This window comes from Myiozetetes cayanensis, unplaced genomic scaffold, assembly GCF_022539395.1.
Source record: "Myiozetetes cayanensis isolate MyiCay16 unplaced genomic scaffold, myiCay2020 scf5-8, whole genome shotgun sequence".
In the NCBI taxonomy this organism is placed as follows: domain Eukaryota; kingdom Metazoa; phylum Chordata; class Aves; order Passeriformes; family Tyrannidae; genus Myiozetetes; species Myiozetetes cayanensis.
Window position 1 is genome coordinate 96288676 of NW_026087742.1, and position 15536 is coordinate 96304211.

General features: G+C 35.6%; 1 protein-coding gene across 1 annotated transcript in view; it reads right to left on the reverse strand.

Moving 5' to 3' along the window:
- ANOS1 (anosmin 1) overlaps window positions 1-15536 on the reverse strand; it is a 132182-nt gene that overhangs the window by 11838 nt on the left and 104808 nt on the right. The window contains exon 10 of the mRNA XM_050333379.1: window positions 730-824. Within this exon, the coding sequence (XP_050189336.1) occupies window positions 730-824 (95 nt within the window). The remainder of the gene's footprint in view (window positions 1-729; window positions 825-15536) is intronic.

The window sequence follows — 15536 nt, forward strand, 5'->3', positions numbered from 1 at the left end:
GGGTAAGAAGGAAAGATGAATTGTGATTTTGTCCATTCTCCATAACCCACAAAATCAATTGTGATGCATCAACCACATTACTATGTTGTTCAAATAATGTGTTACAGAAACACATAACACTAGATTGCCAACAAATTGAGAACGAAGAACAGCCATGCAATATATATATTTGGGCTGACATGTACTTACATGGAGCTTTTCTTCTTATCTGATATCTGCCTGACTTGCAGATTTAATGTCTAATATTTCTCACCCACAGTCCTTTTTTTCATATATCTATTATATATTTTTCATATACCTATTATTCACCCCAGGGTTGTGAAACTCACCTGCATGTCTAAAAGAAAACCTGGTTTATCACTTACTATTATTACCGTTCAGTATTTGCACTGTGCTAGAGTCCTACATTACTAATTTTAGATAAAGCTCCATGTTTATATGCTGTAGAAATGCGTAAGTACTTAGTTAAGAAGTTTGCCAGGTCTCATTTTCTGAATAACAACAACAACAACAAAATTTTAGCCTTGTGTGAATTTAAAAAAACAGACAACCCAAAACAGTCTAGATGCAAAATTTTTATCTTTTGGCAAAGAGGAACATAAAAAAGAAAGATCCTTACTTATCTGTGAAACAAGGCATTAAGCATACTGTGTTATGATACAGAACCATCCTTTCTCGTGCTGCTTAGAAGCTATTCAGAGTCAAGCAGAAGGCTGAATGGAGACTTACATAAGTCAGCTTTGTTACTTTCCTAAGTCCTTTGGTGTCATTGTGTGCACAGGACTCCAGTAACCAGTGGACTTGGAACTGATTCATGCTGATATCTAAAAAGAGAGGAAAAGACATTTAAGTATGCTTTCACTATTGCAACTTTTCTGGCTTCCCTGCATGAAAATAGGAGTTGTAAGTATGGTACGTCCTCACTTGTACCTAAGAAACCTTTAATGGAGAAAATATTATACACCGAAGTAATTTAAACCTTGTATCAGCTAATGGAGATAAATTTAAAAACAGTGGAATGGCATTTTCAGATATGTTAGCATATACTGCCTACATTTTCTTTAAAAATCAAGAATTTAAACTGAGCATTAAAAAAATAACCTCAATGCTACTACTTCTAATCATCCTGCAAATAAAGGGAATGACTTTGTGACAACTGCCTGACTCTTTATATTGTTAGAGCATTGCAACACTGCTTGTTGCCTGGCACTGCTTGAGAAATCTGTGCCTGAAGATATGCGAAAATGCCTCTAAATCCCTGAGTTTTCACCTTTCAGAATTCACCATAAAACCTGCTCAGTATCTGGCCAAATAAAATTCTAGTCTTGACTCTTAGGAGCAAAATACTGAAGTCTTGAGTTTACTCCCATTTAAATCAATGCCAAAACTTGCCGCAGTATCAATAGGTTAAGCTTTCAACTTATTTCCAGCTCTTCTAGCTGGAATTCAAGCCTAATAATGCTTTAATAAGGAAGCAAAACAAAGAGCAATAAAGAATTTAATAAAAGAAAAAAACTCATTAGGAAGCGCAAATAGTTTCTGACATTTTTCTGGATTTCATTCTCTATCTTTATACAGGGGATGCAGAATTATGTCTGTTACTATTAATTAGCTCGGTATGACACAGCCACTAATGCCAAGTGCCTGATTGTGGGTTTCAGGAGAGAAAACAAATACATTTGATGCCTTAAGGGCTGATCTGGCATTAGACTGCTATGAGCAATTTGGATGCAGAAGGGAAGGATTGTAAACTACAGAGAAAATAACTAGTGTATGAAACTAGTTGAAATGGCTCATTGAAATAAATTTTTGTAGTAGCTGTCTTCATAACAACAGGTATGCTAATTATTTGTGTGATTTCTTTAAAAACAATACGTCTTTCAAAAAGAAATCTATAAAGTCTATAAAAAAATAATGTACTGCTTTGTGATTGTTCCCTCCCACTTAAAATAAATAAAGTAATGGATGTGCTTTTCTTGTATCTTCATTGCTGGGCTTTCCCATTTGATGTGCCCATTGGATGGAGACACAAACTCACAGTGCATTTGCAAGTTAGTTTCATCTGATTTTATCTCTTCCAGTTCACTCAACTCTTACCTATCACTCTCTAGATGATCCTTAAGGTCACTTCTGACCCAAACCATCCTACGGTTCTATAGTTATTTTAAATTACCTGCATGGGTGGGCTGCTCTTTGCAAAGCTACAAAATGGCTATTTTCATTTGTAACGATTGTCATTTGTAATCTAAAAATAAATCACTCTCTTTTTGGTAGAGATTTATCCAAGCCTTGTAATTATCCATCCATCAAGAACAGGATAAAACACATATCTGAGGTAGGTTACTGAATATCACTACATGGGTAACTGCAGAAAGACAAATCCCAAGCATCAAGTACAACAGCTCAGCATTCAGATATATCGCTGTAGAAATTTACTAGGCCTCTGTTCCGAAATGTAATTCAAGACAGAATCATGACCCATCCAACCTGGCCTTGAACACTGCCAGGGACAGGAAAAATATTTGTTATTTCCAGCTACTGGCATAGTAGAATTCTGTTGATTATGTGGCAGGTTCACCTCCATTCATTATGTGACCTTCTGCTCTCAAGTGGTTCTTTTCTTCCTTTCTACTTTTCCTTTTCTGCATTAGCAAATCCTTAGTAGCTCATTTGTAAACAGCTGTGGTTTCTGACAAATTCTCTATTCAAGATAGAAAACCAGAAATATGTATAAAAAATCCTATCAACTGTAAATTTGTAATTTGCACTGTAAATGTAGAATGAAGGTTTTAAAAAAAATTTCAGACTTTTATTTGAACAAATGAATCTTAGATATGATAATGCTCACATCTGGTATTCTGATAACAAACTATACTGGAAATAGAGGAGTTCTTCTTCTTTTGAGTGAGTAGGCAATTAAAAGATACCTGAAAAAGATTTTTGCATACATATATACAAGTATATCAGCGGTTATATGCTGAAGGCATCATGATAGCTGGAGCTGATGCTTAACTGGTGCTAAGTTTATCCAAAACATTTCATTAGAACAGGGCTTTATGACTTCCTTGAGCTTCTACTTTCAAGACTAAGACTTCTTTGATTCTCAGCTCCACCTTCAAAATTTCTGTTATCTAAAAAAATTGAAGATACACAGGAAGCCTGAAAAACTGCAAATGTATGTGCACGCATGTAGTATGCATATTAAATGACAAGATTGTTTTAGAAATTATCTTTAATATTTTTAAAAGCAAAAGGAGACAAAATGTATGGAAGTATCTAAAAGGTTACAATAAGAGAATTTTAAAAAATTATGAAAATATGCAACTGTTTTATAAAGGTGCTCAGAAAGCTCACAGTTCTCCAGGTTTAATAAACACTATATAGCTGATTTTGTATTTACAACACACAACAAAGGAAAGTTTCTCCCAGCCTTCCCTTCAGCAACTACTATAATTTTACTTAGATTTTTGGTTTTAGCTGTCCATTACAAACTCAGTGATAGGTACTGGAAAATCAATTCAAGCTGTAGTCTAGATGAATGCCAGCCACTGCCACCAAATTAAGTCCAGCTAAAATTAATATATTGAGCCAACAGCCACATCTTTTTTTGAAAAGTCATTTGAGTAGTTAATATTAACAAAATATTCATTACCTAACAGGACTCATTTTGCTATCCCTTCTAGAATAGGTACATAACATTGACAAGAAACTGCCAGACTCCAGTCTGCTTCCCTGATATTCCAGATGTCACAGTATAAGGCCTTTTTGTATATAATCAACTTCCTTTTTAATAGTTTGGAGTGTTCTTGACTCTGTACTTCCAATCAGTAGTCTTTATAAAGCTTGGTAACTTCATTTTTCTCATGGTTAGAAAATCATTTGACATTAAAAAAGCGATGCTTGCACAAACAGCAAGCATTCATATTTTCCAGAACTCAAAATATTTGTATAGAAACACTGAACTTGAAGTACATAATAAGTACTAGCACTCATCTGAGCAGCTCTAAGCTTGCGAAATTAGTCAACAGCCTTACTTAAGTAAGAACAGCAGACAGCTTATTCAAATAATTACTTTTATTTTAAAAGTATTCTTAAAAGTGAGGGGGAAAAAAAAAAAAGGCAATCTGAGACAATTACTTTGAAAATCTCTTAATAATAATGACATGGAAATGATCTCCAGCTGCCCAAGCTAAAGATTTTTAGATCTATAGAACAGTTGCAGATAACTAGTCTTTTCAAATAAACTAATAGTTGTTGCTAATTCCTTTGATTTTGATTTTTAAAGTAAATTTTCTGAAGTATAAAATGAGTTCATAGGCCTAAGAAAAGATTACTATACAGACACCACACGTACTTAGCTCTTTTGCTCAACAAGAGTATGCAGCTAACTTTGTTAGACAGAAATCTTAAACCCTAATTAGAAAGGTATGGATCAGGGGATGCTCTAACGCATGTTTGGTTTTTTTTTCTTTAATTTGCCCCAAACTGCCTTTATTTTCACATGAGTATCTCCACAAAGCTCTCTATCAATTGTGTTTAGAAAGATATTCTTCACCAAACTTTCTGTTTTCTCCCCCTCCACAATTTAAACTCTTTAGTTCCATTTTAATAAAAATAAAACAATATATTTAAGATTTTTCTGGGTGGAAAAGGTGCATTTATTCTGTAGCTTCAAGCTGTAAAAATAGCTCAAAATCCTATCAATGCCAATGCCCAACACATCTGTTCGCCACTTGGAAAAGTTCAGGTTATTATGCACAATTTAAGCATCTTAAATTGATAAGTACCAAGTACTGGAACAAAGCCTAAGCCATGGTTGCATGATGGTTTCTAGGAATACCCTAGGCCTACATTCTACACTTGCTAAATTTTATCATCTCCCAAAATTTAAAGCTCTGAGAATCATTCAGAAAAAGAACCCAACATAATTCCAGGTAACTGTGCAACTTTTCCTAGATGGAATTTCTGGTTTAAATGGTTCTACAGTCTATTGAAAATAAACTAAATTTTAAAGGTGATCGCTTTCCCTCATCTTTGCCAACATTTTCCATATTTCTGTTTTGTACATATACATTACTGCCAGCCATATGAATAATTTCTTCTAATGTGGTTTCTTTATTTTTACCATGCTGCTGCAAACAGCTACTTTCTCTGCCTCAAATACTTTATTTGCTTTATATTGCAATTACTGTTCCAGGAGGGTGCCAACTTCACAGTCACGAGGAACTGAAGGCTGTTTTGTAGCTAAAAAACTGGCATAGCATGGGCATAATAGCAGTGAAATTTGTTCATGCAGCCCAACACCACCACTGTGGACCTACTGTCACTCCAGGAGATAAGGTAAACAGATTTAGGAGGTATTTATTTCTTTGTATTCCTGTGATCCACAGCAAGAAGATTGCAGCAGTTTGTTTTGAGAACTGAGGCTGTTTTGCTGGAGGTCGTTAGGCAAAGCAATTCATGGCTCCTTACCTCTGTTCCACCTCTGTCAAGTGGTGATAATGATAACAGTGTATGTTGTAAAAGTATTTCAGCTCTTGTAAATTATTCTGATATGTGTCTCTACCATTTGGTACAAAAATGCCAATTAATACCAGCTGTGACAGCACCATTATGCAGGCAACCAAATTACAAAAACTTGTAAGAAAGGAAAATCAAATGGGATTTGCTGGAAAACAAGAATTTCACAGCAGACACGTTCAACAACAGCACCTCAAATTAAGGTGTCATTAACATAAAAATGTCTGGCATCAATAAACACAGCAAAATCAAGTTGATTTCTGCATCGTGATGGGATTTAAAGTAATTAATATGCAGTGTTTGATAGATTTTCTCATTAGAATAAATATTATAAAATAAGACATACTTAAAGGAAAATCTTTACCTGCCACCTTTAAATTAAAGTGTTAATTTATATAAATAAGTAGTAGCAGTGAAATGCGTATTTCAGTAAAAAAAAATGGTGTTCTGTATTTTTTTGTCAAGATACCTCAGCAAACTGACTCCCTCCAAAATATATACATATAATGAATATGGTAACTGTATGTCAAAATTACTTGTTTTCAAAGTTTGGAAGATAATTAGCTATATGAAAACCTGCTGTCTTCATTCAAAGCTAACATTCCTGCAAACAGAATACCATGAGGAGTCTGAAGTATCTGTGAAACTATTCAGCAAGAAAATTGTTGAAACAACTTGTTCTGTGTGCAGCTAAACCTTTAGTTTCATTATATTTTGTTAGATCTGGTATTTCATACAAAACCATAATGATTTTTTCTGACTGACCATATGTTTTTTGTTTTGCTTCTCATGGTGGGGAGGGGGGATTGATCTTACAAGCTTCTGAGCACTCTGGCCCTGATTCAACAAAGCACTTAGGCATATGAACAATCATGTTGACTTCAATAGTTAAGGGTAGCTAATGGATCAGGCCAGAAAGTTTAGAATCCAAAAAGATCAAGACATAAATGACCATACTAACTACAGTTAAAGGATGATCTTGAACATGTCTTTAATTGTCTTAGATTAATAGGAAGAAGGAAATATAGCAAAATTAAGTAATTTCCTTTCTGGATCATGTGTCTTGCAGCATTACTGCTCTAAAAATAGACTACAGCAAGGGGAAAGGGTTTTGTATTTAATATCACAATACAGGGCATAATCTGCTCAGGACACATAAAGTGCATGTCTCAGTATCTACAAGCTTGATTAATTGTTTCTACTGTAAAGTTTTTGTATGATTTTGGGGAGCTGTGTATAAATCCTGTGTCAAATAGCAGACAATTCAGGAAAAAATATTTATCTCATTGTATTGAATGGTGAAGCTGTGCTGTGGTGAATGCAAAAGTAGCAATGGCAAATGGTGAAATTTATGACGCCTTCCATAAAGTAGAACAAACTATCATCTCCAAAGTGCCCACAGATGTGTAGAAGTCAAAGGCTTCCTACAGAAATGTTCCTGCTCTTTCTACTCCCAGTATGTAACTCCTGATACACCTTTACAACTGTGGAAGTAATACAACACAGCACTGATTCCAACCCACCACTCCAGCAGAAGAAATACAGCATGACCTGCCTGTATTTCCACACCTACAACTTTTAAAAAAATAGTTGAGATAGAATGCGATGAAGTGTCCTCTGCTCTCTCAAGATTGTGTTGGTCACAATTCTTTTCCATGTCTACAGAGCAATACGCAATAATATGCAATTTTCCATCAACACTTTTTCTGCTAAAACTCAGTTGCTGAAAAATATGAAGGAAAGGATGAAATATGGGCAAAATCCAAGTGAGTAAATAAAGCAGTGATATTTACTACTAGTTCCTTCAGTTTTGAAGACTTGATTAGCATGAAGCAATCCACATGGTTATTTACAGCATGGCTGAAGATCTGTTAGGGAAGGGATACTTCAGTGTATTGCAGAGAAGCAAAATATGCTCAGTCAGATCTTAACACTTATTTATTTCTTCATATATTGCTTCATGAACATTATATGACTCTGAATCAGGATGTCCAACATCTGCAATCTGAAGTTAATGACAGGACAAGAAATAATAACACAGTAACGAGTGCTGTTTTACTCATGGTAATTTAGCAGGGGCAAAGTGAGGTAAACACAATTTACCTTCAACTAATGTTAAAATGCTGCACTGACGTGCTAATGGATTGCAAGTCTCTCTGTACTCCTCTTTTCCCTGGAAAAACTATTTGTTCTGTCACAGGAATCTTAAAACAATTAAAAGAAACCTCTCTGTCTCTTTAGCTGCCTATGCATTGATTCGTGTGGTGGTATAAAAAAGGGGGAAAAAATCCAAACTTTTGTTTGGTTACAAAACTCATGGTATTCATGACACCTCTGAGAAAAATTTTTAATAATCAGCTATTCAAGCAGTATGATTAAAATAAACACCAAAACCTTCAGCTGACATTTAAACTTCATTCAATAAACACTTCCTAACAAGGCAAACCTTACTGTTTCCTGCTCTTACATGGAATATAGGCAGTTTCAATTAAATCACAAAGATTTTGTTTCTCATATTATGCCATTTAAAACAAACTTTCTTTCTGTAGAACGCATTCTTCGTATAATAAGCCTTTCCAAAAATTATATTAACAATTACTGTGTAATTCAAAGACAGGCCTAAGCCACAGTATTTTTGTCCATATCTAGACCTAGGAAGCCCCAAGGTTTGAAGATGTTTATATTGAAGGATTTACATCTGGGATCATCTCTAAGCCGGATTACCTCTACCGTTACTCATTTCCCCCTACACAACATCCTATACAAACTGAGTTCAACAGTATCTCATTCTGGTTTTCTATTACAAGGAAATTTGCCTCTTGTAAGCTCCAAGACTCACAATAGCTGCTTGTAGGCTGAATAGAAGCTTCCTACATTACTCCCTCAAAGCCAGATTTTCAAAGCTATCTAAGTATTCAAAACCTTAACTGAATGAAAAAGAAAAAAAAGAAAACAAATACACAAATAAAAAAGGTCAACACTCACTATGGTTATAGATAAATTGAAAATGCCACTAGGTACTCTGTGGGTAACAAATCTGAACAATAATTTAGATGAGTGGGTTACACAGAGGGTAAATAATCTTGGAATCTCTCCCTGTTCCAGAGTCAAGATACAGACCCATCTTATCCCTAACTCCACAGGGGGAAGAGATGGTGCACCTGCTACTCCCTTCTCTCTCATACCCCATGCAAAAGCCACATGGGTGGGTTTGCACACATGTACAATGATCCATCAAATTCCCAAACCAGAATTTCCTGATATGCATCATGCCATGCCATGCCATATCAGGATGTTGCTTTGCCTTAACACGCAGTTTCTAAATCCGCAGTATAAAATTAATGAGTCTACAAGAAAAAAAGAACAGAGCGAAACCAGGTTAAGCGCCCATAAAATCGTGCGCATACAGGCAGGGTGAACAGAGCTTGACTGTTTTCTGTGTCCCCAGTGTAAGAATTAGTATTCAAATAAAGGTAGAAGAACTGGCTTCAAAACAAATTAAAAAATTTAGTTCCTCATACAACAAGCACTTAAAACTCTGAAACTCCATAGCCTAGGATGTTTCAAATGCCCAAAAACTTGTTACCCTGATGGGACACTGGATATTATCATGAAGATTAACACACCAATGAATAAATAAAATGCAATCACATCAGGCTCAAGAATTTTCATTAAAAAGACATTGTCTGAAGCCAGGACAATAATCTGCAGAAACTCTTGCCCTGTTCTCAAGTTCTTTCCGATTTCCTTTTGGTCACTGACCAGAACAGAATACCTGCTGGGTAAGATCTTTAGTCTAGACTACTACAGATACTTTTCAATTCAGTTTATGGTCATAGGAGGAAAAGGAACTGGTGTTTTAGAACTCATCATTCATCAGATAAATACATGTGACATCTTCAAATTTAGATTATAGAAAAAATTATAGATATATATAATCTTAGATATATGTAAAGATAAATATATATAAAGATATATAAAAAATTTAGATTATAGAAAAGATACCCTTTTCTTGGTTTCTTTCCCTCAACTCTAGCTAATCATTCTCACAGTCCATTTTCCTTCCCTATCTGTAGAGTTTAAGCAACTGGTTTCATAGTCACCTTATAAAACCAAGCTAATAAAAAAGTACAGTTTAAAAAGAGGCATGTGGAGGAAAACTGACCCAATTTACAAGAGGACACTCGTTAGTTTAAATCACCTTTACCACGAGCATGATGATTCCCTGCTGATAGCTTAACCTCCCTGGATCATAAGATAAATGTTTCATTCACAACTTAGGCAGGATAAGAGAGTACTCATGAACAGTTATCAGCCCATAGCTGATGGAAAAGTATCTTGCTAAACTACAGTGCCTCAGTACCTTTTTACTCACAGTAGGAATGGTATGATTGCTCCAGGTATGATGGTCTAAGCAGATGACAGAACTTTGACTTAATATGATCTAGTGATACAGCTTGGGAAAAGGAGAGGAAGAACTGGAAAATTAGATGGTAAAAAGCTTGCCATTTTATCCCTCTGTTACTGGGACTGCCTCACAACTGACATTGCCACTGACAAGCTTAGTGATACTATATATGTATGCATACATATGAAGTACTGTATTTTTTGTTAAAATAATTAACTTTATAGGTTGTGGTAATACTCAAAAAGTAATTAGAAATATAGAAAATGTGTACTAGGCAAACTATTACTGAAGGTATGTAAAGATGTTGGGTTTGAAAACTTATTTTTTCCTGAAGAATTAAAAATCAGTCAAGAGTTAACTTATTAGTTGGCCTGTTAATTTTTTCAATGCATGTGAGTTAAGTCTTGGTAAATAATTTTGCAATGCAATATTGAACGTGTATCTACAGTCTGACTGCAGGTCCTCATTCCACCTAATAATGGTCTATCTTTGGATTGCACTCATGGACCGAGTAATTTGCAATTATATTTCTATTTGATCCTTCAATGCAAGTTCAAAAGAAATCAAGCTTAAATTTCTATCAGTTACTAAATTTAAGAATAAAAAGAAGATTTCTTTTAAATGCATAAATTAAGTCAAATTAAATACACTTCTGCAATTACTGAAGGTGTTCTGGAGTATGGTTCAGGTCATACTGAGGGCTTCTGAACAGCCCACACCATGTAAATTTTAAAATGAAGCAATAAATGGATCAACTGTACAAAGTGGTAGAACTAGTCTGATGAATGTTCTGGACATTCTGCCTTTAGCAGACATCACTGGGTGGCTGTTAAGCAAAGTCAGTCTTCTGTGCTGTCTGAGCTCTGGCACCACAGTGGGTAGTTTTGATTTGGCTTGTGATTGTTTGATTTCCTGGTAGACTTTGAATCAAGTCCAATTACATTCCTGTGACTAACAGTTGGACAAACTTGCCCCTAAGTCTCTCATACTTAGAGCTTCTACAACCTACCCTGACAGGTATGGAAGTTTGGAATCAAGTGAAAGGCAACAAGTAATGGTTTTCTGTTCTGCTTGTGAAAACATGAAAATGCAGTAAACACTGCCCTTGAAAAGACTCTCCCATCTTGTCTCATTTGCAGGGGAGATGCCACCAAGGTTACCAGTGTTGTAAATGTAATTTTAAAACTTTATTGTCTCACTAATCAATTGCAGACTATTTGAGAAGTTGCACACTATCTGCTCTATCAAATTGTATTATTTGTGGTTGATGTTTTTCACGACTCCCACAGGTAACATTTTAAGTATTGCTAGCACTTTACATCTGGACACAAAACAAACACACAGAGTCCTGTAGTCGGTTTATAAAGAACAATAGGCAGAACTGGAGATGGTCAAATGTTTCCCTTTTCATTCTCTCCAAAAAGGCAAAGAGATTTCTCCCAGAACTATGTTAAGCCTATGTAAGACAAAGTCAGGGAGGAGTAGGAATAACACAGATACTTCAGATAGGATATTCTTTTAACTATGGAATAATTTCCCAGAGGAATTAAAGCTGACAGCATTACCTATCTCCCCAGGCAGGATGCTGTGGAAGCCCATAGGATAAAGGTATCTGAGTCAGCTGTAGCCCATGTGGAAAAGCAAATTATGCAATGTCTACTAGTATGTTTCTAAAGAGGTGATCTAGTTGAAGATTCCTGTGCTTGGGGCTAGCTTTACTAATTAAATCCCTAAATACTAATGCACATTATGCATACCCACACAATCAGTTGCTGTTGAGACAAAATTTCTGTATTCCCATGGAAGTCCAAGGGCAATATATTGGTGTATACTTCACTATAAATAACAGTGAGGTCATTTTCTTGGAAGAATCATCCGGACCACAGTGATATCTTGAAGTACAAATATTTTACTGCTTAAATATCTATAATTAGAATATGGTCAGCTCCTCAAACACTAATATGCCCAGTTCAACAGTTAGTACCAAACTAAATAATGTATTAGTGTTAAGCAACTATTGCTGAATTCTTTACAATAACAGCAAGAAACTCCAGCTGGCATTGAAGGGTTTTGTCAGCCTCAATAGCTCTACTTCTGTGAGAAAGGACCGTTCGATAAGCTTTCGATTATTTTAAAACCTGCCATATGAAATACCTTATTACAAACAAAGAGTCTGCACATACAGTCACTTCATTTATGTCCCTAAACTAAGTGAAAGTTAATTTTGTTTTCCTAAGATCTGGGTTTAAAAGCATTTGTGGTAACTTTCTGTTTGCTTTGCCTTGCCTTGCATTTTATTCTTCCCTGTAATTTAATTCATTATTCTTGTTTGGTTGATTTATCAGACAATGGAGGATTCTCTGCCTCTCCCTGCCTTAAGTGTTCTTTTTTTCTTCTGCTTTAGCATTTACAGAAACACAAAGAAAGGACCCTGAAGCCAAGTCTTAATGCATTTTAAATATTTGTCTTTTTAAGCAAAACCAAGGGGTAGATATATTTATTTTAAATACCTAGAAGTACTTAAAATATTTAGTTTAAACAGAGGGAAGTAAATGCACATAGACGTCATTCAAAAAAAAAGTGAAGGAAAATAAAACTTTACCTGAAAAAGGAGAGGTGCATTACACCCCAGTAACAAGCACTAAGAAAATGGTAGTGATGGCAGAGTAATGGGTTAGAAAATATTGTTGTGACATGTTGCTTTGGAAAGAAAATACTTCCTAATATTATAATGTATTATAGATGTTACAGCAAGTGATGAGAGTTGATGCAGTGAGTTCATAAAAAGTATTTTTTTTTCTTCTGTCTATTGGAAATAACTTATTTTCATATACAAATTTAGAGCAACTTGAAGGCTTTTCAGCAGACATCCAAAACCTCAGCTCTTCAGCTGCCCAACCACTGAAAACCAGAGAAAACTTAAACATCTTTTTATTTTCACATTTTCAGTCTTCATTACTGCACAAAATATGAAGGATCTTAATTATCCTAAGTAGCTAATCCTTTTAAGTAGGGGGTTCAGAGTGTATCCATTCTTGGTAATGGATGGTACTCTGTGACTCCAGCAAAAAGGAGTTAAAAGTGATTTGTTTAATTTGATTCCATCATTTCACATAAATAGCTCACAATTTCTAATTTCACACAGTCAAGATGGCCAAAATATCTGGACACAAACACATTCTTCTTTTCATTTACAAAGGTGGGATTCATGCTGCTTAAGGAATGTACTGCTTTTCTCTAATCCCAAGCCTAAATTGAGCCAGCAAGTGAAAGACATTTTCTTTGTTCAGAAAGAAGCTATTGTATTCATATGCAATATGTTTTTGATGACTCTAGCAAAATTATGTGCATTTGCTTAGTACCTTGTACTGCCTGGAGTGTGGAGATATTTTTTCTAGCACACATCCCGGAGAGAAGTTACTATTGCCATCATACTGAAGCATTCTAACTGAAAGATTATTTCAGAAAGAGACCTATTTTAATGTAAAGTCCAGATCCTACATTTTTTATTCATGCCTTGTGCTTACTGAAACCAATGGGACTTAAGAAATGACACTTGAAGAACAGGCCTAGATAAGTCTTTTCTGCTTGACAAATTATGGCACATTATGATGTATATATATGGAAATCCATCCACTTACTAAGACTTTTACTCAAAAACTTCTGAGTTCTGAATGAGTTTCTGAGTACTGACATGCAATCACTCCTTTACTGTATAATGAAATCAGTTGGTCATAGTTTGCAACACACCCTCTGTTGCAGTTGTTGCACAGAACAGAGATCTGATGAATTCCAATCAGATACAAAACCAAGAGCTTCAGCCCTGATGTCATCACTGTGTTCTTTTCACTGGCTTCCGAGAGGCACATCTGCAAATTTCACTGAGGAATATGTCTTCATAGTCATGGAAGAACTATCTTTGAATGTCAAAAGACATCACCATACCTTCTGTAAATCCTAAGGCACACTGCAATAAACTTAGATGGTCTGTGTAGGCTGGTATTCATGAAGGATAAATTCCCTGTCACTGAGGAAACAATGACAACATCTGTTATAGGACCCTGCAGACACAACTGAATAACTTGATTTAACTTCAGAGTTAGTTCTACTTTGAGCAGATGGTTGGGCCAGCTGACATCCGGAGGTGCCCTCCAACCCATTTAAATTATTTTATGATTCTGACCTATTTTTAGCTCTTTAGACTGAGTAAAATGATTTAAATTCAAAAGCAAAATGATTTCTCAGCTAACAATGGAACCAATGAAAATAAAGAATCATCTAAAAGATTATTCTTTTCGAATAATCCTGAGGGAGCTGGGCCTGTTCAGCCTAGAAGGCATCTTATCAATGCATCCATATATCTTGAGGGCAGGTGTCAAGAGGATGGAGCCAGAGATTTTTTGGTGGTGCCCAGTGACAGGACAAGGGGCAACAAGCACACACTGAAACAGGGAAAGTTTCATATAAATATGAGGAAAAAATTCTTTACTTTGAGGGTGACACAACACTGGAACATGCTGCCCAGAGAGGTTGTGAAGTCTCCTTCTCTGGAGTTATTCAAAACCTGCCTGGACGTAATTCTGTGTAAACTGCTCTGGGTCAACCTGATTTATCAGGGAGGTTGGACTAAATCTTCTGAGGTCCCTTCCAACCCCAGTCATTCTGTGATTCTGTGACAACATATTGGTTTAAAAGTCTTCATCTAAAAAAAGAAATTCAAAATCTAAATAGTGTTTTTATTTCATTATCTCTACAACCATCTCTTGTTAGGATCATGATGTCTATTGCAAGAGAGTACAAAAAAACTTGAAAGCCAAATGAGACAAAGCAAAGATTGAGACAACCAATTGAAATTTGATCCATTTACAAATGTTCAACATCTTTGTGTTGAAGTTTTATTTCTTGAATTAATTTTTTTTTTATCACGGGAACTCTTATGCTTCTCAGTATACTTATTTCACATGGTTTCATGATAGTTTCTTAATTTTTATGTTTTAATATTACACATTCTAATATAGGATCATAGAATGGCTGTGTTTCTCCACCAAAACAGTGTTGATTTTTCACAGGAAAATGAGAACATTATTGCAATCAACAGGGACTCCTGTGTTCACCCATCCTGTAGGAGACAAAGAGGCCAATTTCCTGTGAGGAAGGACCTGAACTCTGATTGCCTACCTATAACAAAAATACATGTCATGCCACAGAGCAGGCTCAGGTAAGTTCTCTGTCAGTATTTCCTACTGTAGTTGCTGCAACTCACTAAACACAACTTAAGGCAGTGCAGTTCATAAAGGAGAAAGATGCGTGGGTACAGTTCCCAACATAGCTGGCCCCAGTAACTGCTGTCTTTCATAAATACAGGACACAGCCAATATACTTCTCCCGCTGTATTCCTTGCATGGTGAAACAGACTTTCTCTGCAGTAAATTGTCACTATTAAATTTACAGTCAGCATTACATAATCTCCAAACTCCTGCAAGGGCTTATAGAAGTTACTGGCTTCTCAGGAGCGAGTAACTGGTTTTATGTCAGTTCCACATGAGGCAATGGCTCCCGCTGAGTTACTGCATATGCTGTCACTCAGAACACAGAAAAAAAGAAAATA